At 36.2% G+C, this 27,115-nt stretch overlaps 1 protein-coding gene and 2 long non-coding RNA genes across 9 annotated transcripts in view; 2 read left to right on the top strand and 1 right to left on the bottom strand.

Annotated features, from left to right (window-relative positions):
- The window catches only part of VPS45 (vacuolar protein sorting 45 homolog), a 70,283-nt gene extending 50,788 nt beyond the window's left edge, over window positions 1-19,495 (bottom strand). For 4 of the 7 annotated variants that reach the window (XM_082474861.1, XM_082474859.1, XM_082474862.1 and 1 more), the window contains exons 1-10: window positions 19,359-19,495; window positions 18,585-18,719; window positions 9,938-9,998; window positions 6,012-6,091; window positions 4,831-4,899; window positions 4,573-4,710; window positions 4,024-4,134; window positions 1,643-1,777; window positions 1,089-1,202; window positions 508-675 (exon numbers count right to left, since the gene is read on the bottom strand). In XM_082474861.1, coding sequence (XP_082330987.1) covers window positions 508-675; window positions 1,089-1,202; window positions 1,643-1,777; window positions 4,024-4,134; window positions 4,573-4,710; window positions 4,831-4,899; window positions 6,012-6,091; window positions 9,938-9,998; window positions 18,585-18,719; window positions 19,359-19,451 — 1,104 coding nt within the window. In that variant the 5' untranslated portion in view covers window positions 19,452-19,495. Of the gene's footprint in view, window positions 1-507; window positions 676-1,088; window positions 1,203-1,642; window positions 1,778-4,023; window positions 4,135-4,572; window positions 4,711-4,830; window positions 4,900-6,005; window positions 6,092-9,937; window positions 9,999-18,584; window positions 18,720-19,358 lie in introns of all 7 variants that reach the window. The other 3 variants (XM_082474860.1, XM_082474858.1, XM_082474856.1) reach the window with 1 other exon arrangement.
- Window positions 4,906-6,091, top strand: LOC309667604. The gene is made up of 2 exons (XR_014267835.1): window positions 4,906-5,294; window positions 5,342-6,091. It is a non-coding gene; the product is annotated as an uncharacterized lncRNA (long non-coding RNA).
- A 452-nt stretch (window positions 19,496-19,947) lies between the features above and the next one.
- LOC309667541 lies at window positions 19,948-24,305 on the top strand. Its single transcript, XR_014267812.1, has 2 exons — window positions 19,948-20,081; window positions 20,543-24,305. It is a non-coding gene; the product is annotated as an uncharacterized lncRNA (long non-coding RNA).
- The last annotated feature ends 2,810 nt before the right edge of the window (window positions 24,306-27,115 follow it).

A 27,115-nucleotide genomic window follows, 5' to 3' on the forward strand; every position in this document is an offset into this window, starting at 1 on the left:
CCATGAACATGGAGCAGGCATTCACATGTTTGTGGAATAAACAGCAGATGTTCAATAATAAAAACCTAGATAATGAATTTTAATATATTATATCTTTAAAATCTTCCTAACAATGCTGTGAGATAAATATCATTATACTTATTTAACAAATGAGGAAAATGGCTCAGAGATTAAGCCAACAGCTCCAGGTCACAAAGCCAGCAGTGGCAAATCAAACACTGAAATTCAGATCTTCTGATTTTAGTCTAGCATTCTTTCTAGTTGACTAGGCTGCCCTCCTAAACAATTAATTGCCTGAACCCTTTGAGATTGCACATTTTTCTTCTACTATCCCTCTTATCATACATCTATCTTAAATAATACTAATTTGTGTTCTTGTCTCAACTCCCTGTTACACTGTAAATTCCATGTTGGTTAAGAAGGATTACTTGCCTTTGTATCTCTTGCTCTGCCTGGCACAGTGCCTTACACATAGTAGGTGCTCATCAAATTGGACTGAATAGATACCTGGAGAGCACTAGAATGGTCATTTTGACAGGCCAGTTCTTGCTCAACCTCCGAAACCTCCAGCAGATTCCGCTCACTGACCAACCGAGACAGCTCTCCAACCACTGTCACGTGCTTTGATACAGTTCCAGACATCTTCTTGAATTGTGGGTAATTCTCAACAAAGGCCTGCCATGGGAAAAACATCAATTGGGGGTTCTGTTATTTCTTGATGAGGACAGGCATGTATGAAGAAGGAAAAAAAAAAAAAAAGGCAGGGATTATTCTTCTGCCCAGACTAAGGCATCTAATACTTTCAATCACATGGCATTTTGTTATGCTTAAGAAGAGAAGAACGAGTATATGTCAGTAGACTGAGTCTTTAAATAGTCCAAATATGACTGATGAGTGGAAAGAAGTACATGGCTTATTATGAAGTTTTCACTATATTTTTTCCCAAAGAGAAGTATTACAGAAAATAATCTCAAACCAAACAAAAGGAATCAAGGCAGAAATCAGACCCAGAATATTCCAGAAATGCTGATTACATGAATAGTTCCAAAGTCTTGCATGTTAATCATCCATGTACATGTTCAATTTACCTTCATGTCTGCTATTGATTCTAGTTTTTGCTGTTCTTTTGGTTTCTTCTTCTGAAAGTCTTCCATGAGATTCTTTATGTTGCTACCAATCTCAGCAAAGTTCAGGTACATATTCTGTGAAAAAGGAAGTTGGAAACACAGTTCTTTCAACAAGTCTGACTTTCAGACAATTTAAAAGAAGTGAAAAAGAACACTGAATACAGCTAGAACTGAAGGGCAAGAAAATTTCATTATCATTACCAAATCTGGATATTGGCCAGGACACTGGTGATGAATACCATTACCATTTTCACAAAGGGCTAAGGACAGGAGGGAAGTAAATAAATTAGGCTCTAATTTTAAAAGTACAAAACTAAGTATGTGATTACTGTGAAAGAAATACTGTTAAAGGGTCAGAAAAAAGTCTGCCTTCCCTTGAGATGCAGTTTATCTACAGGATGCCTCTATCATCCTTCTACATGAAATCCCAAACCTGCTCTCATTCTAACAAATCAATATTAACCTTCTTACATAAAAACAACTAAAAAAATTTAAAAGAATTTTAAACCACTTACGTTAGCGTAGAATTCATCATTTTCAGCAGATAGGACCACCTCTCTCAAGTCTTTACTGATCCCTGGTACTCTGGAAAGATCAATCCGATTGTTGTTTATGCCCAGTAGTTCATGGACCATGGCCTGATATGTCCACTAAATAAAGAATTATGACAAAAAAAGAAATTGGTAACTGACAAAACATGGAAATAGTAAACGTTCAGGAAAACAAATAAAAACTGATAACATTCTTAGTAACTAGTCTTGTTTACATGGAGGTTCTCTATTTAGCTCAAATTTTATTAATACCTTGTGCCATACTAAGCATTAAGATTGTCATTTTAATTGGTTAAACATCCGAAAGTCAAAATACTTTTAGATTTCACACTTTTGGAAGAAGGGCAGCCAGATTAATATTCCTGATAGAAAGAAAACAAATTAGATCTATCATTAGCTCCAATTTTTGCCTGTGAATTAAGAGTATATTTTTGGCTTCATAGATAGGGCTATATTGGTACTGCAGTTACAAGCTGTACCATTTCCTGTACACTTCTGTGGTTTTCTGCAGCATGAGAAGTGTGTTCTTGCAGATCTGAGTGGTGCTATATTTATCCTGGGAACACTAATATTACCAGAAAAAAACCTTGTGAGTTGATCAAAACACACATATTCAGAAGCTTGCCTCTGAATCCATTTTACTTTATGTTTTTACTTAATATGCATTGTGAAGAAGGATCGGTTTCCAGTCTTACAAAATGTGAACTTATTTTGTAAAACTGGAAAGGAGAAACCCCCAAATTTGCCTTCTCACCTTTTATGGAGAACAGGTTACTTTTAGTCACAGGCCCGTTAGAGAAAACTAAGTATTTTCCAGCAAATTACCCTCTAAATCTAAACACTAGATTTGTTAAAATAACTTCAGAGGTTATAAAAGTAGGTGCTTTATTTCCTAAAATATTTGCCAATGAGTTCTTGAAAAAGCAAGTTTCATTATAGCATTTAAAGTAAGTACAACAAAATGTTTTATGCTTCCATAGACAGCATGCTGTGCATGCTTTTGCCATTAGCACATACTTCATAATTAAAACGATGTTTACTTTCTCCTCATTGGATCATGAACTCTTTGAGAGCAGAGACTGTACCTTTTAACCTTTTATCTCTAGTACTTAATACAGTACCTGGCACATAATAGGTCCTCAGTGAAATTTGTTGAATGAATGATTGCTTTACTTTGGGAAGCTAAATTATAAGCAATTATTTTTCTTTCTACTTTTTTATATCGTCAAAATTTCTTTAGTTATATTATTAAAATGTATATAAAATATGTAACATATAATATGTAATATATAGAATATTATTAAGTTATATTACTTTGAATTTTAGGAATATAAGGCTATCTATCATATCATAGAGAAGTTGCATTCCACAGCACAGATTTCCCCTAGCATTAACATTATTATAAGCTGGGATGGAACTGAAATATAGACTGTGCCTTTTCCTATAAATTTAAAGTCACTATTAATAAAGTGTCTACAAAGTGTAAGGCACTGTGCTTGTATTCACAGAAGAACAAACATTAGTAAGACACAGTCTGCCTTGAAGGAATGTATAACCTAGGAGACTGTGAAAACAATCAAAGGTACAACATAGAAAGTGCAGCATGAGACATAAGATGTTTCAAAAACACTTAAAAGATGTTTCAAGTGGTTTTAAAGGATAAGAATTTTGAGAGGTGAAGATGGGAAGAGAATGTATTCCAAACATGCCAGAGTTCAAAGAGAGGTCACAACATGAATAAAATGAGGGCAGGAAATCCTGAGGTATAGCTACACAGTAGTGAGCTGCAGGTTTTCTATAACGTTGAGCCTACATTGTGAAGGCTCATGGACGCCAAGTTCAGGAGTCTGTATTTCATCCAGTAGGCAAATGGGAAACAATTAAGATTTTTAAGCCAGGAGTAATAGGATCAGAACTGTGCTATAGTAAAAGTAATTTAACAACATTGTGTCCGTGAGATACGTTAGAGTGGAGAGAAATTAAAAGTGGGGAATCAAGAAGATGACTATTTGAGGATTCCTATAAGAGATTAGATACACCAAGATAATGGCAATATGAATGGAAAAGAACAGACACTGGAAAAGTAGAATCTACAGAACCCAGAAGTTGCCTTAATTAGGGATGGTGGCAGAAAGGGACAGGAAGGATGAGGCAGAAGAAAGAGCTGAAGATGACTGTGGCTGGAAGAACACTGATACCAGAATGCTAGGAAACACAAGGCAAAAACAAGAATAGCTGAAAATAAGGAGGCAAATAAATGGACCATGTTGTTCATTTCCACATCTGCATTTTGATGAATACCACTTGAAATCATCCTTTCATTATGCTAGCAAAGGGCTCTGCACCTGGTTGAGCAATGGGGTGATGGCATCATCGCAGCGATCTAAAATAAGTAGCAATGGAGGAACCTCAGTCCGCCGGAATTCAAACAGTTCATATTCTTTAGTTATCACTTGCTGTGGGTAAGAGAGAAAGACGGTTTGGTGAACCAATTAGTAGCAGATAGAGACGATATAAATAGAAAATTAATACACAAAAACCACATTTAACAATAGTTTCTTGCGCTTTCACAGGCCTTCCATAAAAGGATTCAAAAGCTTGACAAAGTTTAGTAGCATTCTGTTTAAGGGGTTAGGATTTGAAACTCTATTTTACAAGCGGTTTAATAGGATCAAAAGAAGTTAAGTAGCTTGCAAATGTTTCTTGGGTTAAACCTAAGAATCTTAGCTCTAATTTGTTGCTTTTGGTCTTGAATTACAAATGCCTACCTCTTTGCCAGTAAACCTAACACATCATCTCCTTAGTTTTAGATAAAACATTCCTTTAATTTCTGAAATATGAAAAAGAAATGAATGGTCTTGATGTTTTGGAACTGGAGATAGAGAATGCCATACCTTAACACATTCTGCAAGTCTCTTTGCTGTCTCTGATGAAAGCTGGTAACGAATCATGGGACATTTCTTCAGAGATAAAAGGAGAGCTGTCAGTCCTTGAGTTGCTCTGGATAGTTGGACTGGATCCCAATTTCGACCCTTTTTGTTAAAACATATATTCAGAGAAAATATTTGAATTTTATCTTACAAGTCCAATTACTTACTGAATTAACTCCTACCTGATAAATAAACTTAAAAAAAAATCCTTTCTTTCCATACCTGGCAGCAACCCAGAATGTTGAGGGAAAACAAATGTGGATTCACAGCAATGTAATCACCATAAAATTCCTGCAAACAAAGCACCAGGATCAGTCAGTCATTCCATAAACTCCTAACTGTATCATGCAATAATATTTTTCATATGTGATATAATACTATGTGATACAATCAAATTTGAGGAAATGCAGGTATAAAAGAGAAAAATTGATCAATTAACAATTGAGTAACAATAGTCAATGTGAGCGAATTAATAAGATAATCATAAAATAGTAGCAATAATAATAAATCTTTAACAAAAAAACCAAAAAAACAAAGTTGTATAAATATACATATCATACTTAAGGAGACTTATCAATTAGTAAAAATAAAACACTGCTGAAGATATACAATGTTACACTCAGTTAGATGAATAAGAACTTTGCTGTCCAGTGTATTCTCATGAGGGAGAATATGATTTAAAATAGGTCAAAAAACAAAAAAACAAAAACAAACAAACAAACAAAAAAAATAGGTCATTCTTTTTTCATTCATCACCTAGCACATCCTCCTGAAAATCCAAAACTTGTTTATTTGCTTCCCTGAGGACTATATTCTTCATTTAGGTGATAAATGTATTCAAACATCTGTGATAAATGTATTCAAGAACACTAAAGGGTTTAAGAAGGAAAAGGTAACATGAAATGTTCTAATGTGAAGTATTACATAGCATGCAGTATAAATATTTAGGAGTTTCAAGTTTTAACCTAATGACAAATCTGCTTACTACTTCCCAAAGCAAGATAATCACAAACATAACTTTAATAAACCTCATTCACATCCTTTACTTCCTATTCTCTCCCAATCAGACATAAACTATAACTGTTTAGATGAATATTCTTATAGTATAGCTCATAAAACTAGCATAAGACATATCTGGCTCTGTCCCCAACCCTGTGAAACCCTTCCTACCAATCCAGTACTTTTCCAATCTCCTCATTCCCACTGCCTCCTTTAATTCTATTCCCACTCAATTTGATACCTCTTCCAAACTTTCTAAATATGAGTAGAGTCTGGTGCAATGCACATTTATTGTGTCTGATCAATAGCTTCCTTTCTTATGAGACAACACCTTCCTTATTTTTAGACTCAAATCTTTAGAAAGGGCCAATATAAGATATGTATTAGAGGACCAATACCTTTACCTGAACCTCAGCCACAACTTCCTGTTCATCAGCTTCAGCTAATGACTTCACATCACTCTTGCTGATCACATTACTGAAATCTGAAACAGACATATAAGTTGTGGTTGACTCAGAGGAGATCATCTCTGCTGCAATTAGACATAAATGGGCCTGACAGTTAAAGTCTAATGACTAAGTGAAATTTAGTATACATTGTGGTATATGTCAAACACCTTCACATTGGAATGAACAGCACAAATACGTTTAAATCTGTAAATTCATAATACTTAAAAAAAAAAAAAAAAAGGGAACCACCATTGTAGGCATTGGAGGATGCTAGGGAACCAAATCATTATATCGAAAATAGCAAATACTGGGAAAGAAGTAAGCTTTTATCCTTTTATATGCAAACTGTACCACCAGATAACCAAACGGTAGATGAGGGGAAACTCCTCTTTTAAGAAATTTTCCAGCTAAAAAGCAAAGAAGGAATGATAATGATAGAATTAAAACACCATCATTTTGGGACTTCCCTGTTGGCACAGTGGTTAAGAATCCGCCTGCCAATGCAGGGGACACGGGTTCGAGCCCTGCTCCAGGAAGATCCCACATGCCATGGAGCAACTAAGCTCGTGCGCCAAAACTACTGAGCCTGCACTCTAGAGCCCGCGAGTGACAACTACTGAAGCCCACGCGCCACAACTACTGAAGCCCATGTGCCTAGAGCCGGTGCTCAGCAACAAGAGAAGCCACCGCAATGAGAAGCCCGCGTACCGCAACGAAGAGAAGCCCCCGCTCGCCGCAACTAGGGAAAACCCACGCACAGCAACGAAGACCCAACACAGCCAAAAATAAATAAATTAAATAAATAAATTTATATTAAAAAAAAAACAAAACACCATCATTTTTTTTCAACCCCTAATGAATCAATGGATGGAACTAGGCATTGGGCATTGACCTCTGCTAGTATCATAGTAAGAGACAATCAGTGGAAGCACACAACACTACCTATGAAATATTCTCGTCAAAAAGAAATCAAATCTGAATCTAATTAAGCCTCTGTATCCAAGTACCAATTTACAAGAACTAGAGGACAGAGGGAACATTTTAAATTGCAAAGAACATGTTAAAATACCCCATGCAGACGCAATCAGCAAGATCCAGGCTGTGGGAAACTTTAATAGAACAATGTAGTTTCTTCAATAAATAGACTGCATGGGGGTTGGGGTAGAGAGAGGACTTATAGAAGATTAAAGAAACTTAAACAACATATCAACCAATAGCAATGTGTGGACCTTACTATGATCCTGATTCAAACAAACAGTGGTGAAAAAAAAAGGCATGAAAGAATTTGAAATTTGAACACTGAATGAATATTTGAATAAATAGGAATTTTTTTCATTATTTGGATATAATAATGGTACTTTTTAAAACAAGTCCTTATCATTTAGAGATGCACATGGAAATATTTATGGATGAAATCATGTGATGTCTTAGATTATCTTCAATATAATATTGATGGGGGAGTAGATAGCAGTATAGCTAAAACAAGATTGGCTACGGTACGATAATTGTAGAAACTGGGTGATGGGTACATTGGAATTTATTAGACTATTCTATTTTTACATATTTGAAAACGTCCATAATAAAGAAGTTTTTTTTAAATAAAGGAAGGGAGAAGCCTGTTATACAAGAATATACAAAAATAGAATTATTAAAAAATGACATGAGCAGAAGGTCAGTTTTGTGCTAATTAATATAAATTGTGCTGAAAGTCTGTAAAGAATAAAATCACCATATATAAACTCATTTTAGTTTATTTCAATCAAATAAAACTGTGAAATTGATTGCTCCACCCAAGACATTTCAACAGTCCATTTTTCCTAGGCTTTAGTGCTAACTACTTTAACATATATAATTTTTTTCGACTTCATAGATTTACAGCCCAAATCAAACAAACTTTACAACCAGAAAAGTAAATATTAGACTTATTATTGGTTATTAATCTCAACCACTGCATCAAATAACTCTTTTCAGAGGAAAAGGGAGTCTTTCATCTCATGATCTATTCAAATTTTAGCTAAGAGACTCAGCAAAACAGTAATTCTGTTAGATGTCCAGATAAATTTGACAGCATGGGGAATCAATCTCTCTCTCTCTCTATAAATATATGTGTGTGTATGTGTGTCTATGTGTGTCATTGAATACAAAAGTTTTTATACTTTCCTATCCTCAGTACCTAGCTTGTAATCAGACTTAAAAAATACTGGAATGACTACACACCTAGCAGGATGGCTAAAATGAAAAACAGGGACAACACTAAATGCTTGTGAGGATACAAAGAAATTAGATCACCTGTACACTGCTAATGGAAATGTAAAATGGCATAGTCATGCCAGAAAACATTTAGCAGTTTCTTAAAACACTAAACATGCAACTACCATATGACCCAGCAATTGCTCCCTGGGTATTATTTATTACAGAGAAATAGAAACAACTAGAAACTAGAAACAACTCAGATGTCCTTCAACAGGTGAACAGTTAAACAAATTGTGGTACATCCATACCATGGAATACTACTCAGTAATTAAAAAAAAAAAAAAAAAAAAAAAAAGAAAAAGAGGACTTCCCTGGTGGCGCAGTGGTTAAGAATCTGCCTGCCAATGCAGGGGACACAGGTTCGAGCCCTGGTCCGGGAAGATCCTACATGCCGCGGAGCAATTAAGCCTGTGCACCACAACTAATGAGTCTGTGCTCTAGAGCCCAAGAGCCACAACTACTGAGCCCGCATGCCACAATTACTTAAGCCCATGCACCTAGAGCCCATGCTCTGCAACAAGAGAAGCCACCGCAATGAGAAGCCTGCACACCGCAATGAAGAGTAGCCCCCGCTTGCAGCAACTACAGGAAGCCCGTGCGCAGCAACAAAGACCCAATGCAGCCAAAGATAAAATCAAACAAATTTAAAAAAATAAAATAAAATAAAAAAAGAAAAAAAAAACCTTAATTGAAAAAGAAAACCCATGATTATTAGCCAAAAATAAAACAATTACAAAAACAAAAGTAGGATGACAGAAAAGAATAAAATTGCCTGTTTTTACCTCCTGGGGTTGTTTTAAGGGCTGAATAAAATATGAGAGAGTTCTTATAAACTACAGTGTCTTATCACAAATGTTAATTTTTTGTACCATTATTAAATTGTAGTATATGCGGAAGAAAGTATATATCTTAGACCATAGTTTAAGCCCTAAAACTCCAAAGCCTTCAAGTAAACAATACAAATGCTATGAAGATCAATTATGACATCTAGAGGAGAAAAGATGTAACTTCCAAAGCAGAATGTATTACATTAAAAAAAATCCATATAAATTGTATAGTAACCACAAACCCAGTTTATTTCCAGGCCTCCACCCCCTTTCCCCTCCCCAAAAGTTATGCAAATAGGAGATATCTACCTGATGACTTGTACTTTCAAGTATTACATAAAGTTGCAAAGAGAAGTAGACTGTTTTCATCTGGTATGTAAAGTAAATCTCTGCTTTTCCAACAAACTCAAGTATATCCTCCCTCCAAATAAATAAATCAGCTTCTATGCCTCAGTTCATAAGAGTGTAAAATAGAAATAAGTATACATACTTTTTTGGCAAAGGTGGAATGTGAAAGTTGACTACTTATAACTTTTGACTTATAAAGAAACTTGAAGGGCAAAGTAAAACTTAAAAAAAAATTTGTTTTTAACCTAAGCAGTCTATGATGAGTGGAAATCACATTTAGCTCTCAGAAACAGAATGTTGGTCCAACACTTTTAATACTTTGAAAGGACAAAAAAACTCACCAGACTCTTACAGTGATGGATTCAATTAACTTACTGATGATATGAAGTACCCAATAGAACATATTAGCTAGGATTTAGTTACATGATTGAACAGGTGAAATAACATACTTACAAATAAAATATATACTGTATTTGGGTCTTCGGAGCTCCTGAATCAGATAATCCACATTCTCCTAGAAAAGAACAAACAAACAAAATATGAGAACTGCTTAAGTGAAAAAGTAATAAATACGTATCATCCACTGATTTATTTAAGTATTTACTGAGTGCCTACTGTGTGCTGAGGTCTAGATTAAGTGTGTGTATGTTGGGAGGGGTGAGGGCTGGGGATAAAAAAGAGACACATTAAATATAATGATCAGGAATCATATGTAACATTAACTAGCTGCATTGCCTTGGCCAAATTAAGATTAAAAAACATAAAGGACATAGATGTTGAGATATAACATAAGATAGATAATAATTCTGCAAATTTGCCTCAAGCTGTTTGCTTATAAATTTTATTCATCTGATCAAAATTCTTATGTGGAACATCAAAATGTGTCTAGTCCTTTAAAAACCAACATTCAAGAGAAAATATAGCGGCTTCCCCGGTGGCACAGTGGTTGAGAATCCGCCTGCCAATGCAGGGGACATGGGTTCGATTCCTGGTCCGGGAAGATTCCACATGCCGTGGAGCAACTAAGCTCGTGTGTCACAACTACTAAGCCTGTGCTCTAGAGCCCGTGAGCCACAACTACTGAGCCCACGTGCCGCAACTACTGAAGCCCGCATGCCTAGAGCCCGTGCTCCACAATGAGAGAAGCCACTGCAATGAGAAGCCCACGCACTGCAACGAAGAGTAGCCCCCGCTCGCCGCAACTAGAGAAAGCCCGCGCGCAGCAACAAAGACCCAACACAGCCAAAAATAAATAAATAAATAAAATAAATTTTTTTAAAAAAAAGAGAAAATATAGTTAAATATATTCACTTGGGCTTTTAACTAATTGGGACCAGAGGCTGCAGAACTTCAATATTTGTGAAGTATTTGCAAACAGTAGGCTAAGACCTTTTGTATAATTACATTATTTAAAAATAAAACATGAAATTTAGAACTAAAAAACAGTTGATTTTCAAATGGTCAAAACATAATAATTCCAATTACATACGATCATAATGCAGGTCTTACCTACTTTTGATACTATAACATATGGTTAAATTTCAGTATAAAGTTGATCCCCAAATTATACATGATATAAAATATCATTTTTGAATGTTAAAAAAACATACATTTCCTTACAGAATTAAAAGTAACGTAAGCAATACATATTGCTTGTTAAATGGGAAAAAGACTTTAACAACTGTCATTTAAATTTAAAAAACACATTAAAAATTAACTTTATAATGTAATCTTAAGGAAAAATTGTTTTTAACAACACATTTGAGTTTGAGAGAACATACGTATGGCGCTGAAAGAGCTTCTCTAATAAAAAATGTTAGGAAATGATGGACTGATAATCTCTAAGATCCCTCCCAGAGCCAAAATTTCATGACTAATATGAAGCAATTGGAAACTACTGTATCAAAGAATTAATTGATGTATTAATTAATTCAGGAACTATTTATTGAGTATCCATTATGTGGCAGGCATTGGGGGCATAACAGTGTGAAAATATGGACATCATCTCTGCTCTCCTGGAGCTTACTTCTGGTAGGTGAGACATATTAATTAATCACACAAACCATATGAGACTTCAACCACAACAAGTAATAGGGAGAGGAAGATGGTGCTATAAGTGTTTATGAGAGGGGGGTTTGACCTGGTCAGCAAGGCCAGGAAAGATTTGCTTGAGGGAGTGAAAACGTTCCAGGCAAAGAGAAGAACCTGTGCAAAGGTCCTGCAGCATGACAGAATATAGTGGACTGAAAGATTAGTGTGGCTAAGAGCAAAAAGGGGAATGGTTTGAAATGAGGCTATAGAAATAGTAGGAGCTAGACCATACAGGGCCTTGCAGGCCACACTTAATGGAGTTTTGTCTTTATCATAAAAGCAATGAGAAATCATTCAAGGATTTCAAGTGTGGTGACATGGTCAGATTTGTATATTGGAAAGTAGATAATGTACAAGTACTGGAGTTAAGAACATGAATATAAAACAAGAGAATATACAAAATAAGATTGAAATAGTAAAGGATTTTTAAAGCAGGACTCAAGCTAGATTTAGAAGATGATGGATGAAAACTGACAGAAGGCTAAAGAATCTTTAATCAGGGGAAGAGAACAAACAGAGGACAGGAATGAGCATGTAGAGGGATCATAAAAAGGCCTATCTGGCCGCAGTGGAGGAGCAGAGGTAGGACATAGGAGGTTGAATACATAAGGGCAGACCAGACCAGCTAAAGGAGGGCTCTGAGGGCTACTAAATATAAATTTAATCATGGAAGTAAAATTGAGCCATTAAAGGTTCCTGAGCATAGATGTGAATAAAATGATAAAGACTCAAAACACTGATATAAGTATGTAAGATTAAATGGCAATGGTGGCCCTGAACCAAGATGGCGGAGTAGAAGGACGTGCTCTCACTCCCTCTTGTGAGAACACCAAAATCACAACTAGCTGCTGGACAATCATCGACAGGAAGACACTGGAACTCACCAAAAAAGACACCCCACATCCAAAGACAAAGGAGAAGCCACAATGAGATGGTAGGAGGGGCGCAATCACAGTAAAATCAAATCCCATAACTGCTGGGTGGGTGACTCACAGACTGTAGAACACTTAGACCACAGAAGTCCACCCACTGGAGTGAAGGTTCTGAGCTCCACGTCAGGCTTCCCAACCTGGGGGTCCAGCAACAGGAGGAGGAATTCCTAGAGAATCAGACTTTGAAGGCTAGTGGGATTTGATTGCAGGACTTCGACAGGACTAGGAGAAACAGAGACTCCACTCTTGGAGGGCACACACAAAGTAGTGTGCATATCAGGACCCAGGGGAAGGAGCAGTGACCCCAGGGGAGACTGAACCAGACCTACCTGCTAGTGTGGGAGGGTCTCCTGCAGAGGCAGAGGGTGGCTGTGGCTCACCATGGGGGCAAGGACACTGGCAGCAGAAGTTCTGGGAAGTACTCCTTAGCGTGAGCCCTCCCAGAGCCTGTCATTAGCCCCACCAAAGAGCCCAGGTAGGCTCCAGTGTTGGGTTGCCTCAGGCCAAACAACCAACAGGGAGGGAACCCAGCCCCACCCATCAGCAATCAAGCAGATTAAAGTTTTACTGAGCTCTGCTCACCAGAGCAACAGTCAGCTCTACCCACCACCAGTCCCTCCCATCAGGAAACTTGCACAAGCCTCTTAGATAGCCTCATCCACCAGAGGGCAGACAGCAGAAGCAGAAGTTCTTCTAACTACAATCCTGCAGCCTGTGGAACAAAAACCACATTCACAGAAAGATAGACAAGATGCAAAGGTAGAGGGCTACGTACCAGAGGAAGGAACAAGATAAAACCCCAGAAAAACAACTAAATGAAGTGGACATAGGCAACCTTCCAGAAAAAGAATTCAGAATAATGATAGTGAAGATGATCAAGGACCTCAGAAAAGAATGGAGGCAAAGATCGAGAAGATGCAAGAAATGTTTAACAAAGACCTACAAGATTAAAGAACAAACAAACAGAGATGAACAATACAATAACTGAAATGAAAACTACACTAGAAGGAATCAATAGCAGAATAATTGAGGCAGAAGAACGGATAAGTGACCTGGAAGACAGAATGGTGGAATTCACTGCTGCAGAACAGACTAAAGAAAAAAGGATGAAAAGAAATGAAGACAGCCTAAGAGACCTCTGGGACAACATTAAACGCAACAACATTTGCATTACAGGGGTCCCAGAAGGAGAAGAGAGAGAGAAAGGACCCAAGAAAATATTTGAAGAGATTATAGTCGAAAACTTCCCTAACATGGGAAAGGAAATAGCCACCCAAGTCCAGGAAGCACAGAGAGTCCCATACAGGATAAACCCAAGGAGAAACACGCTGAGACACATAGTAATCAAATTGGCAAAAATTAAAGACAAAAAAAAAATTATTGAAAGCAGCAAGGGAAAAACGACAAATAACATACAAGGGAACTCCCATAAGGTTAACAGCTGATTTCTCAGCAGAAACACTACAAGCCAGAAGCAAGTGGCATGATATACTTAAAGTGATGAAAAGGAAGAACCTACAACCAAGATTACTCTACCCAGCAAGGATCTCATTCAGATTCGATGGAGAAATCAAAAGCTTTACAGACAAGCAAAAGCTAAGAGAATTCAGCACCACCAAACCAGCTCTACAACAAATGCTAAAGGAACTTCTCTCAGCAGGAAATACAAGAGAAGAAAAGGACCTACAAAAACAAACCCAAAACAATTAAGAAGATGGTCAAAGGAACATACATATCGATAATTACCTTAAACGTGAATGGATTAAACACTCCAACCAAAAGACACAGGCTTGCTGAATGGATACAAAAACAAGACTCATATATATGCTGTCTATAATAGACCCACTTCAGACCTAGGGACACATACAGATTGAAAGTGAGGGGATGGAAAAAGATATTCCGTGCAAATGGAAACCAAAAGAAAGCTCGAGTAGCAATACTCATATCAGATAAAATAGACTTTAAAATAAAGAATGTTACAAGAGACAAGGAAGGACACTACATAATGATCAAGGGATCAATCCAAGAAGAAGATATAACAATTATAAATATATATGCTCCCAACATAGGAGCACCTCAATACATAAGGCAACTGCTAACAGCTATAAAAGAGGAAATTGACAGTAACACAATAATAGTGGGGACTTTAACACCTCACTCACACCAATGGACAGATCATCCAAAATGAAAATAAATAAGGAAACACAAGCTTTAAATGACACAATAGACCAGATAGATTTAATTGATATTTATAGGACATTCCATCCAAAAACAGCAGATTACACGTTCTTCTCAAGTGTGCATGGAACATTCTCCAGGACAGATCACATCTTGGGTCACAAATCAAGCCTCAGTAAATTTAAGAAAATTGAAATCATATCAAGCATCTTTTCTGACCACAACGCTATGAGATTAGAAATGAATTACAGGGAAAAAAAACGTAAAAAACACAAACACATGGAGGCTAAACAATATGTTGCTAAATAACCAAGAGATCACTGAAGAAATCAAAGAGGAAATCAAAAAATACCTAGAGACAAATGACAATGAAAACACGATGACCCAAGACTTATGGAATGCAGCAAAAGCAGTTCTAAGAGGGAAGTTTATAGCTATACAAGCCTACCTAAAGAAACAAGAAAAATCTGAAGTAAGCAACCTAACCTTACACCTAAAGCAACTAGAGAAAGAAGAACAAACAAAACCCAAAGTTAGCAGAAGGAAAGAAATCATAAAGATCAGAGCAGAAATAAATGAAATAGAAACAAAGAAAACAATAGCAAAGATCAATAAAACTAAAAGCTGGTTCTTTGAGAAGATAAACAAAATTGATAAGCCATTAGCCAGACTCATCAAGAAAAAGAGGGAGAGGACTCAAATCAATAAAATCAGAAATGAAAAAGGAGAAGTTACAACAGACACCACAGAAATACAAAGCATCCTAAGAGACTACTACAAGCAACTTTTTGCCAATAAAATGGACAACCTGGAAGAAATGGACAAATTCTTAGAAAGGTATAACCTTCCAAGACTGAACCAGGAAGAAACAGAAAATATGAACAGACCAATCACAAGTAATGAAATTGAAACTGTGATTAAAAATCTTCCAACAAACAAAAGTCCAGGACCAGATGGCTTCACAGGTGAATTCTATCAAACATTTAGAGAAGAACTAATACCTATCCTTCTCAAACTCTTCCATAAAATTGCAGAGGAAGGAACACTCCCAAACTCATTCTATGAGGCCACCATCACCCTGATACCAAAATCAGAGAAAGATACTACAAAAAAAGAAAATTACAGACCAATATCACTGATGAATATAGTTGCAAAAATCCTCAACAAAATACTAGCAAACAGAATCCAACAACACATTAAAAGGATCATACACCACGATCAAGTGGGATTTATCCCAGGGATGCAAGGATTCTTCAATATATGCAAATCAATCAATGTGATACACCATATTAACAAATTGAAGAAGAAAAACCATATGATCATCTCAATAGATGCAGAAAAAGCTTTTGACAAAATTCAACACCCATTTATGATAAAAACTCTCCAGAAAGTGGGCATAGAGGGAACCTACCTCAACATAATAAAGGCCATATATGACAAACCCACAGCAAACATCATTCTCAATGGTGAAAAACTGAAAGCATTTCCTCTAAGATCAGGAACGAGACAAGGATGTCCACTCTCACCACTATTATTCAACATAGTTCTGGAAGTCCTAGCCACGGCAATCAGAGAAGAAAAAGAAATAAAAGGAATACAAATTGGAAAAGAAGAAGTAAAACTATCACTGTTTGCAGATGATATGATATTATACATAGAGAATCCTAAAACTGCCACCAGAAAACTGCTAGAGCTAATTAATGAATATGGTAAAGTTGCAGGATACAAAATTAATGCACAGAAATCTCTTGCATTCCTATACATTAATGATGAAAAATCTGAAAGAGAAATTATGGAAACACTTCCATTTACCATTGCAACAAAACGAATAAAATACCTAGGAATAAACCTGCCTAGGGAGACAAAAGACCTGTATGCAGAAAACTATAAGACAGTGATGAAAGAAATTAAAGATGATACCAACAGATGGAGAGATATACCATGTTCTTGGATTGGAAGAATCAACATTGTGAAAATGACTATACTACCCAAAGCAATCTACAGATTCAATGCAATCCCTATCAAATTACCAATGGCATTTTTTACGGAGCTAGAACAAATCATCTTAAAATTTGTATGAAGACACAAAAGACCCCGAATAGCCAAAGCAGTCTTGAGGGAAAAAAACGGAGGTGGAGGAATCAGACTCCCTGACTTCAGACTATACTACAAAGCTACAGTAATCAAGACAATATGGTACTGGCACAAAAACAGAAACATAGATTGATGGAACAAGATAGAAAGCCCAGAGATAAACCCACGTACCTATGGTCAACTAATCTATGACAAAGGAGGCAAAGATATACAATGGAGAAAAGACAGTCTCTTCAATAAGTGGTGCTGGGAAAACTAGACAGCTACATGTAAAAGAATGAAATTAGAATACTCCCTAACACCATACACAAAAATAAACTCAAAATGGATTAGAGACCTAAATGTAAGACTGGACACTATAAAACTCTTAGAGGAAAACATAGGAAGAACACTCTATGACATCAATCACAGCAAGATCTTTTTTGATCCACCTCCTAGAGTAATGGAAATAAAAACAAAAATAAACAAATGGGACCTAATGAAACTTCAAAGCTTTTGCACAGCAAAGGAAACCATAAACAAGACGAAAAGACAACCCTCAGAATGGGAGAAAATATTTGTAAACGAAATCAATGGACAAAGGATTAATCTCCAAAATATATAAACAGCTCATGCAGCTCAATATTAAAGAAACAAACACCCCAATCCAAAAATGGGCAGAAGACCTAAATAGACATTTCTCCAAAGAAGACATACAGATGGCCAAGAAGCACATGAAAAGCTGCTTAACATCACTAATTATTAGAGAAATGCAAATCAAAACTACAATGAGGTATCACCTCACACCAGTTAGAATGGGCATCATCAGAAAATCTACAAACAACAAATGCTGGAGAGGGTGTGGAGAAAAGGGAACCCTCTTGCACTGTTGGTGGGAATATAAATTGATACAGCCACTATGGAGAACAATATGGAGGTTCCTTAAAAAACTAAAAATAGAATTACCATATGACCCAGCAATCCCACTACTGGGCATATACCCAGAGAAAACCGTAATTCAAAAAGACACATGCACCCGAATGTTCATTGCAGCACTATTTACAATAGCCAGGTCATGGAAGCAACCTAAATGCCCATCGACAGATGAATGGATAAAGAAGATGTGGTACATATATACAACGGCATATTACTCAGCCGTGCAAAGTAACAAAATTGGGTCATTTGTTGAGACGTGGATGGATCTAGAGACTGTCATACAGAGTGAAGTAAGTCAGAAAGAGAAAAACAAATATCATATATTAACGCATATATGTGGAAGCTAGAAAAATAGTACAGATGAACCGGTTTGCAGGGCAGAAATGGAGACACAGATGTAGAGAACAAACGTATGGACACCAAGGGGGGAAAGCCGTGGGGGGTGGTGGTGGTGGTGTGATGAATTGGGCGATTGGGATTGACATGTATACACTGATGTGTATAAAATTGATGACTAATAAGAACCTGCTGTATAAAAAAATAATTAAAATAAAATTCAAAAATTAAAAATAAATAAATAAATAAATGGCAATGGTGTTCAGTGTGATAGGTATGGAGGTTAATCCAGGAATAAAGTGATGTGGGTCTCTGTTAGTATAGTTAGTGGCTTTGGAAGTAGCTGAGAACCTTAAAGACATCTTGAAGGAAAAACTGGCTGTAAGCAGTGAATGAGATGTGGAAAGGAGGAGAGTCATGGTTATAACTCTGATAAACCAGGATAATTATGATGCCACAGATGATGATAATATAAATTTATTTTGCCTTAATAATACTTCCAGATCATAGTGTGCTGTATTTGCCTAGGCAGACGGCAGCTGTTTATGTAGTACCTTTGTAGGTCGAAGAAAACAAATTGCTTTCAGGTGTTTCATGATCTCTCGATTTTGAGAATCAATGCGTTCAAAAAGGTACACTTCCTTCTGGAGAATTTCCGATTGTGTGTATACCATACTCACTATGCCGGTCTGTAAAGAAAAAGAATTAACTAATATTATGCTAGTCCAGAATAATAAGAACAAGCAGCCATACCTAAGCCTTAAAATTTTTTTTTCATTAATACTACTTAGTTGGATAACTTAAATACTAACATATGTAATAACATTTACTGAGCATCTAAAATAATAAGTAATGTACCACAATGAAACGCTCTCTCTGAACACGGACAACCCATAAATTTCCAAATAAAAAATTTCCCATCACCTTAAAGAGTTCTTTTTTTAAATTTTGTAACCAATAAATAATAACCTGTCACCTCAGTTTGAGCCCTAACAGCTTTCCTTTAAAAACATAATGCTGAGTGGAAATAACAGGACCATCCCAAAGTCCTCCAAGTGCGCTGTCTTATATATTATTTCTTGGCAGAGGCATTTAGAAAACGATTTCTGATTTCAATAAATTGTTCTGGGTACAAGAACCTCTGGCAGTGGTTAGAGCCATTCAGACTGAAATCCTTCTAGGCAAGCTTTATACAACCTTTCAGTTCCACACTGAACTGACCCTCACTTATAAATCTTTAATTAAATACTAAATCCTACAGTGGAATGGGACCAGCTATTCCAAGGGAGGAGGGTTCCCTCACAAACACTGAGCAAAAGCAAACTCACCGTCTCTTTATCCATGAGAAGTACTTTCATGCCCGGTCCGCTGTCCTCTATCATTTTGGAAATGTACTGCTTCACAGCAAAAACCACGTTCATGGTGGCGAATTGACAGGTTAGCCCTATAGCTCTTCCCGCCCCCCGTTTTTCTTGCTAAATTAACCCCCGGCCTCTTGGCCGGATCTCAACAGCTTCCTCCCCGCCCGGCTTTGGCTTCCGGAAGTCCGGTCAGCTGTGGTCCTGGGAGTTGTAGTTCAGCTACGCGGTTCGGACATACAGCCTCCCGGCTGCATGGAAGAATTCGGCCGAGACACCCTAGGCCGCCACGCCCGGACTTGATTCTCGACCCACCTCCAGCCCGGAGGTGTTTGAGGCCCGGACGCTCAGATCTCTCCCGGCCCTTGGCCCGGGGTCCGGGCCGCGGCCTGACGCCCCTCCTGCTGGCTTGGAGAGAGGGTGGCGCCTCGCGGTGTGGAGGAACTTGGCATAATGCTGGCTCGGAGGCAAGAACAGCAGAGCTTGGCCGTGGTCGCTATTTGCCATTAACGCTTTCTTGGGTGGCAGTGAAGGATGGAGGGAAGGGAGGTGGCTTTATGTTCCCGGCAGATGCTAGGGACTCGGAGGGACGGCATTTGGTAAATCTCACGCGGTATTTGCTAAATAGTGGCCGAGATTCGTCTTCCCCGGCATATTTGTGTCATTAACAAGGCGAGGACACTGCACTGCAAGGTGAGGCCCGAATTGCTTTTCCGAAGACTGAGGGGCATCGGAAATTGAACAAATACTTATTGAACGAATAAACAGAGGGAACGCCCTTTAGGAATGTTCTGGGAGAGGCCTCGGATCTCCCAGGAGGGCCTGGAGGTGGGGTCTGCCGCCGAACTCGCAGGCCGTGGGTCCAGCGGAGCCCGGAACCACCCAGTTTTCGGCTCCCTGGGCGTTTGGATTCCGTGGGCTTCAACTCTCCCGGGGTGCTGGGGACTTGAGATGCTTAAACAGCGGCAGGAGAAGAGTTAACAGGGTCAAAAATGGGTAGGGGGCATGTATTCGGTGGGGCTAAAGCAAAGTAGCGCGGGGATTTTAAGGAAAAACTCAAAATTTTAATTTAAGAAACGACAAAAACTTAGCAACAAAATAAATCTTAAAGCCATCAACTTCCACATGTCTGCATTTGTGTTTCTAACCCGCAGGTCTTCTCTCCATCATGCCATTTCTCGAAAAGGATGGTAAATGTCAGTTTTCTGCACCTTTGCGTTGGGGAATTGTAAAATCAGGAAGACAACAAGAAACAGCTGCAAGAAATCAGTGATTTTTAATTGCTTGTAAATATTTCTACCCAAAAAATGACCAGTGTTTGCTGTGTTCACAGTTTAATCAATAGGTTCAGCATTACCAAATCAATTTTCTTTCATTACATTGTATGAAGTTTACAGTTAAAACTAGACCCAGAGCACGTCAACAGGAATCGGGCTGTTAAGATTAATTTATAAAACGTTGTATACAATTTTCAAATCCTTTAAGGGAGATCAGAAACCACTTGAAATACCATAGGTTTTTGTCACCTCTGAAATTGTGAAAATGTGTTTATTTTCTTTCCTTTTCAATTTTTCTACCACATAAATAAAACTTTGGGCATTTTTTTCTATTTTTGAGATATATTTTGCAAGAAAAGTTATATTAAAATGAAAATAAATCTTTAAATGGATACAAATGAGAAAAATCTAATGTTATCTGAAAATTCTATTCTTATTCATTTAAAATGTTTAAAAAAAATTTTAGTACATTAAATATTTTCTTTAAAGTATATTACAATTTAAAATATAGAAAACAGCAAACCAATGCTAATGAAAAATTAAGTAACTGCAAATCCTGTAAGTTACCAATATTTGAAAATTAATTTCCACCCGTGTCATTTGGTTTTTGTTTTTTCTTACCTATAATTTGGATTTCAGTATATTATAAGGTTGTTTTCCATTTTATGCATTTTTTAGAAAGAACAAGGAGAGAGAGGCTTGTCTATGAACTTTGTGCTTTTTTTAGACAATTGTCAATCTGTAAGTAATACATGGAAACTGCATCCTTTTAAGTATTTATATTTGGACAATTATAACATTTTAGAGGAGTAGGAAAAATGCCTATTTTGACAAGACTTACTGACTCATTCAGCTGCCCATGAAATTCCACTGATGTCAGTGGCAGTGTTATTTTACACGTGGGTAAGATACAATGTTGAATAGAATGTAAACATTTTGTACAAAATATTTATTATATATTTAATGGATTCTCTGATGGTCCTGAAGTTTGGCAGCCCTTTTCCTTTCTGAAGAAAACTAAAAAAGCCATTTTAAATGTCTCCAGATTAAGAACTTCTTTGAATTCCCATACCTCTAAAAATAGGACTGAAACCAATGATCAAGTCCAAACTGTTGCTCTGTGACTCATCCAGGATAAACCCAGTGACTTGTTTTGTTGTAGGCAAGACAGCAAATCCAGAAGCCAATATGAAGCACCTTACTTATTTTTTTAAAAATCAAGGGTGTAAATAAACTGTAATAATAAGAAATATTTTTAATAATAGAAACTTCAAATTTAAAAAATAAATACTTTAAATATAAATGATTACATTAATTATAAACTTTCTAATGCAGTTACTTGAAAATTTTTTTACTAGGTTCAAGGAATCAGTGCTTTAAGGGTGGAAAACAGGAAGTTAAAAATTATGGTGTTTATATCTGTACATTTTGTTTAGACTTGTGAAGATGTGTGTAAATGAAGTAATCAAGAATGATTACCTTAATAATGACATGTGCTTCAGCTTCTTACAAAGTGTGTACTATTTAGAGGTTTAACTGTCCATTTTATATTTAATCAAAATCATGTTTCTCCTCCATAAGAACTCAAAGTTTGATATAAAACAAAAGATATGTAAATAAGTTCAGTATAATTATACTAACAATATGGCCAACTCTTAATTATCTTAGATTATTAATTATTTACCATTCTCCTTGTTGCTGTGTGTTAACATAGCCCTGCATAGGAGGGAAGTGAAGATGAAAGTCAATGAAACTCAAATTAACTAGATTTTCTGCTTGTTAGCAATTGGAAAAATATTTAGAAAAAGAATGACAGTATTGCTTGTGTCAGACAACCCATCCTTATGCAGTGTTTTTAACCTTTCTAGCCATTTACTCATCTGAGAAGTGGTGGTAATATAATTTACCTTATGAAATTGTGAGAATTTAATGAAATAATGTGCAAGAAAAAAGTGTGCCTGGTACATAGTAAAGGCTCAATAAATATCAGCTTTAATTATTTGAAATCAAAAGGTACACATACCTTTTATTTTTTTACATATGGCATATTTCAGTTTCCTTTGTCAATAATATTTAAAAATAGAATGGATTTCAGAATTTGTAAACTATAGCTTCCAAATATAATTTCCATAATAACTGTATCTTGCATTGCTATACGATAATAGAAATATTAATGGGAATATTTGGCCTGCTCCATCATAATTTCTTTAAAGCATACAGTTTTCACGAAGACAAAACTTAGGAAAAATGCTTCAAGTGATTTCAGAGACTTAGTGCCTACCCAGCCTCAAATCAAACAGAATTTGTTAAGTTTTTGTCACAGTTGGTAGTTTAGTACCAAATTTTATGGTAACAAAAACACTGAAGAGCTTTAAATCATTAAGTAAAAATTATTTGCATGGAGGGTTCTGTCTGTACATTCAGTAATTACAGTGATTCCACCTTTCTGGTGGTGATGTTAACTTTGATCACTTTATTTAGGTTGTGTCTGCTGGGTTTCTCCACCGTAAATTTACTATTTTTCTCCTTATAATTAATGAATATCATATGGAGAGATGCCGTGGTGAGTTGCAAATATCCTATTCTCATCATACACCTGTTAATTTTAACTGGAATCCATTGATGGTTCTTCCTTGCAACAGTTGGTGTTTACTGAATGATAATTATTTTCCTCATTCCTTCTATAGTTATTATTTGGAATTCTTCTGTAAAAAAGTGATCCTTTTCCCCCATTTATTTATACAATCATTTATGTCAGACTCATGGATATTTAAGAAAATTGTCACTTTTAAGTAATAGAAAGGTATAGATAGAGGTTGAGAGTGCAGACTCTGGAATCAGGCAGCCTGGATTTGATTCTGCTGTGTACTAGTTGCAGGACATTGGTAAGTTACATAAGCGATTAGTGACTCAGTTTCCCCATTTGTAAATGGAGAAAATAGCACCTATATCAGGTTAATGTGAGAATTGAGATAATACATGTAGTCTTTAGCCTAGCTTTAACTATTTTTTCTTAGTGAATATTTTGTACTGTGCTTAGTTTTGCTATTTATGTTTCCCCACCTACAAACTGAATAAAAAATTTTTTGTTATATGCTTGCCCCCCCGAGAAATTATTAAAATTCACAAAATAAATTTTAAAGTGCTTTGTAATGTTAAGGAGATGCATAAGTTCTTATTTCTAAAAAGAAAAAAAAAGATTGAACTAGAAGTTGCTAAGATCCCTTTTATGATCATGATTCTGTTCTTGGGCTGCTTTTATGTTAGAAATGTAGCTGATCATGAAACACAATGAAATTATTTTCAACATTTTAGATATTTCAAGAGAATAGGCAAGGCATATGAAGTAAGTACCAGAAAATGCATGTTCTTATGAATCCTAAATTTTGGTAGTGGTAAAGGAGTCTTAACTATATTTTTTATACTGAAATAATTCCTTTAGAAATGGCTAATTATTGATTTAATCAAGCACTTGATCAGGATCACTTATTTTTCTTCACTAGAAAGAATAATGTTAAAAAAATGAGATACAAAATATTTTGTTTACGCATCTTTCCATTTGAAGCAAGTGAAATTTAATGTAGGATGCTGTTATTTAAGATTTCTCTTAATATTAATAAATAAAAACAACCACCTTTTACTGAGCTTTTACTGTATGCTGAGTCCTTTGCAAATATCTCAGTTAATGTGTGCAACTTTCCTTTGAGGTGAGTATTATCTCCATATTACAGATAAACTGAGGTTCAGAGAAGTTGAATAACTTTCCTGAGGTAACACAGAAAGCAGCACTGAGAGAAGCATATCTTTTTCAGTGGACATCTTACCCTATATTTCTTTGTTCACATCCTTATTAAGAAAGTAGATTGCCATTTCTTTGAGAATAGAGAATTTTTTCCCGATCCTTTTCACCGAGTGCAGTGTCCTGTACACAGAGATGCCCAATAAATATTTAACATTGGTGATACTCATTACTGGGCAAACGGCTACAATGGCATGTTAAATAAAGTATAGAGTTTTACATGGACAGAACAAACAAAGAGATCAATATACTTATGTAGGTGATCCATGCCAATAATTTTATTGAATGATGTGGAATAAATTCTGGGGAAAATAGCATGGGTTTTCTTTCCAATTCCCAGGTAAATTATAGGGATGTAAGACCTGACCATTCTGGTACTCTTGTAACAATGACATTGTCTTTTCTGACAATATGTTAGCAGTGATTAAAGAGACGATTAATTTCATAGACTTGTTTTTTTTTTTTTTTATAGACTTGTTAAGAATTTACTTGAAAAGCATCAGCTTTAAAAAAGTAATTTAGCATTGAACTTTTTCTGCACCCAGACAGAGGGCGCCCTTGGACCACTAAGAAGGTATCAATAATTTACAGGATCTTTTCTTCTTCCACTTATAATGGGGTTACATCCCAATAAACCCCATTGTAAGTTGAAAATATCATAAGTTGAAAATGCATTGACTATACCTAACCTACCAAACTTCATAACTTAGCCTAGCCTACTTTAAATGTACTCAGAACACTTAACATTAGCCTATGGTGGGGCAAAATTATCGATCACAAAGCCTATTTTATAATAAAGTGTTGAATATCACACACACACACACAAAACTTACAAGATCTTTGTAACATTGGGTGCTGGTTCACCAAGTAATGGTTACACGAATGAGGGAAAGATGCATTGTTTTGGCCAAAATAGATCACAAAATGCTTTAATGTTGAGTATAATCTGTTTTGGTTTTAAATCTTATCGAACTGTTACATGAATTCACTGCTTTATAATTTTTTCATTTCTTGAAGAACTAGATAAAGGTAATAACTACCAGGTTCAAATCAACAGGCATTCTGTTTGGGAGATTATTTTAATAAACATAAAGTCTAAAATTTGAAGGGTGGGAATCTGATTATAACTTCTATTCATGTCTGACTGCAGTTGACAGTAGATCTGTCAACATGAATATGTATGTTTTAGGCCATGTGCTGAGTACTTTCCATTGCAACTAAATACAGCATGTGATCCTATTTTTTTTTTTTTGCCACATGGCTTGCAGGATCTTAGTTCCCCAACCAGAGATTGAACCTGGGCCCTCAGCAGTGAAAGTGCAGAGTCCTACCCCTGGATTGCCAGGGAATTCCCTGTTAACTTCCTTTTAAAAATGAGAAGATTGAAGCTTAGAGAGATTCAGATTTCTGCTAAAAAGTGACGGAACTGGGATATGAACCTGGGAGATGTGAACACCAGAATTCATGTTTATACCAGAAAACTATACTGCAAATGACAGTTTCCTCTGTTCATGGCAGAAAATATGCAATTAATTGTGAAACTGGTTTTTTTCCAGTTATTGTTGAAAGACTACAGCAACATCCAGGCTCACCACAACTTAATTTAGGCATAATATTGGGAAATTAGACTTCTAATTTCCTGGTGATGTAGTAATTTAAACTCAGATGCTATAGAACTCCTGGTCAAGGAACACTCAAGTTTAGAGAGTACCATGATAGAATGAAAAGAGTAATGAATATGGAGCCAAGTAATCTGATTTATAGCATGTTTCACTACTAATATTTAGATGAGTTTCAGAGATGATTTAAGCTCACTAGACCTCTGTCTTTCAAATGAAGGAAACGGATTAGAAAACCTCAGCTCATAAATCTTTGAGTTTTATATTTTGCATATGGAAATCATTGTTTTATATCTTCATATTATACATGTTATTCAATTTCTGGGAGCAGTATATTAATAGAAATCTAACAGTGTCATGCGTCTGCTTTAGCACTGGTGTGGAGCCCCCAGAATAGTTCTACATAGGCATCTAGTTCTCAACACTGGTTACTAGAGGATTTGTGGAGGGTATTTATTCTATCAACAAGCATTGAACACCTACTATGTACTAGCCATGGAAATACAGTCATTTGTCTTTGACGTTTCTTAGGACATGCTGTCATTTTCTTTCTTTGCATAGGTTCCTGGGGATAGCTTGTTCTTGCTTTCTTAAATTTTGGTTAAAGCATTTCCTTAAGTGTGGGAAGAAGAAGGATGTATCTCCCTTCTGAAACTCCTGGAGGGAGGTGTGAATTTTATCAACTTTTTGAAGAAAGACTGTGTAAATGTAAGGGCAGAGTATCTCTATTAATATTCTTTTGCTTTCTCCTGCAGAATATTTAGGAACTATTTCTTTCTGGAAGTAAAGTAATGGCATCCAGACTTAAGATAGGAAAGCGGTAAAGGGAATGGTGGTCTAATTTTTATGTGACTATTTAATGCTGCTATTTTTAATTGAGTTAAAACATCTAAATTGAATGACACTTAACTTCCCCAAAGTCATTTTTCTGTGTGGTTCTTAGAGAAAATTGTCTGGGTCACCTATATAAGCATCTAGTTCTCAACTCTGGTTACTAGAGGATTTGTAGAGTGTATTCATTCCTGCAAAAAG

The sequence above is a fragment of the Balaenoptera physalus genome, assembly GCF_965194825.1.
Source record: "Balaenoptera physalus genome assembly, chromosome: 1".
Classification (NCBI taxonomy): domain Eukaryota; kingdom Metazoa; phylum Chordata; class Mammalia; order Artiodactyla; family Balaenopteridae; genus Balaenoptera; species Balaenoptera physalus.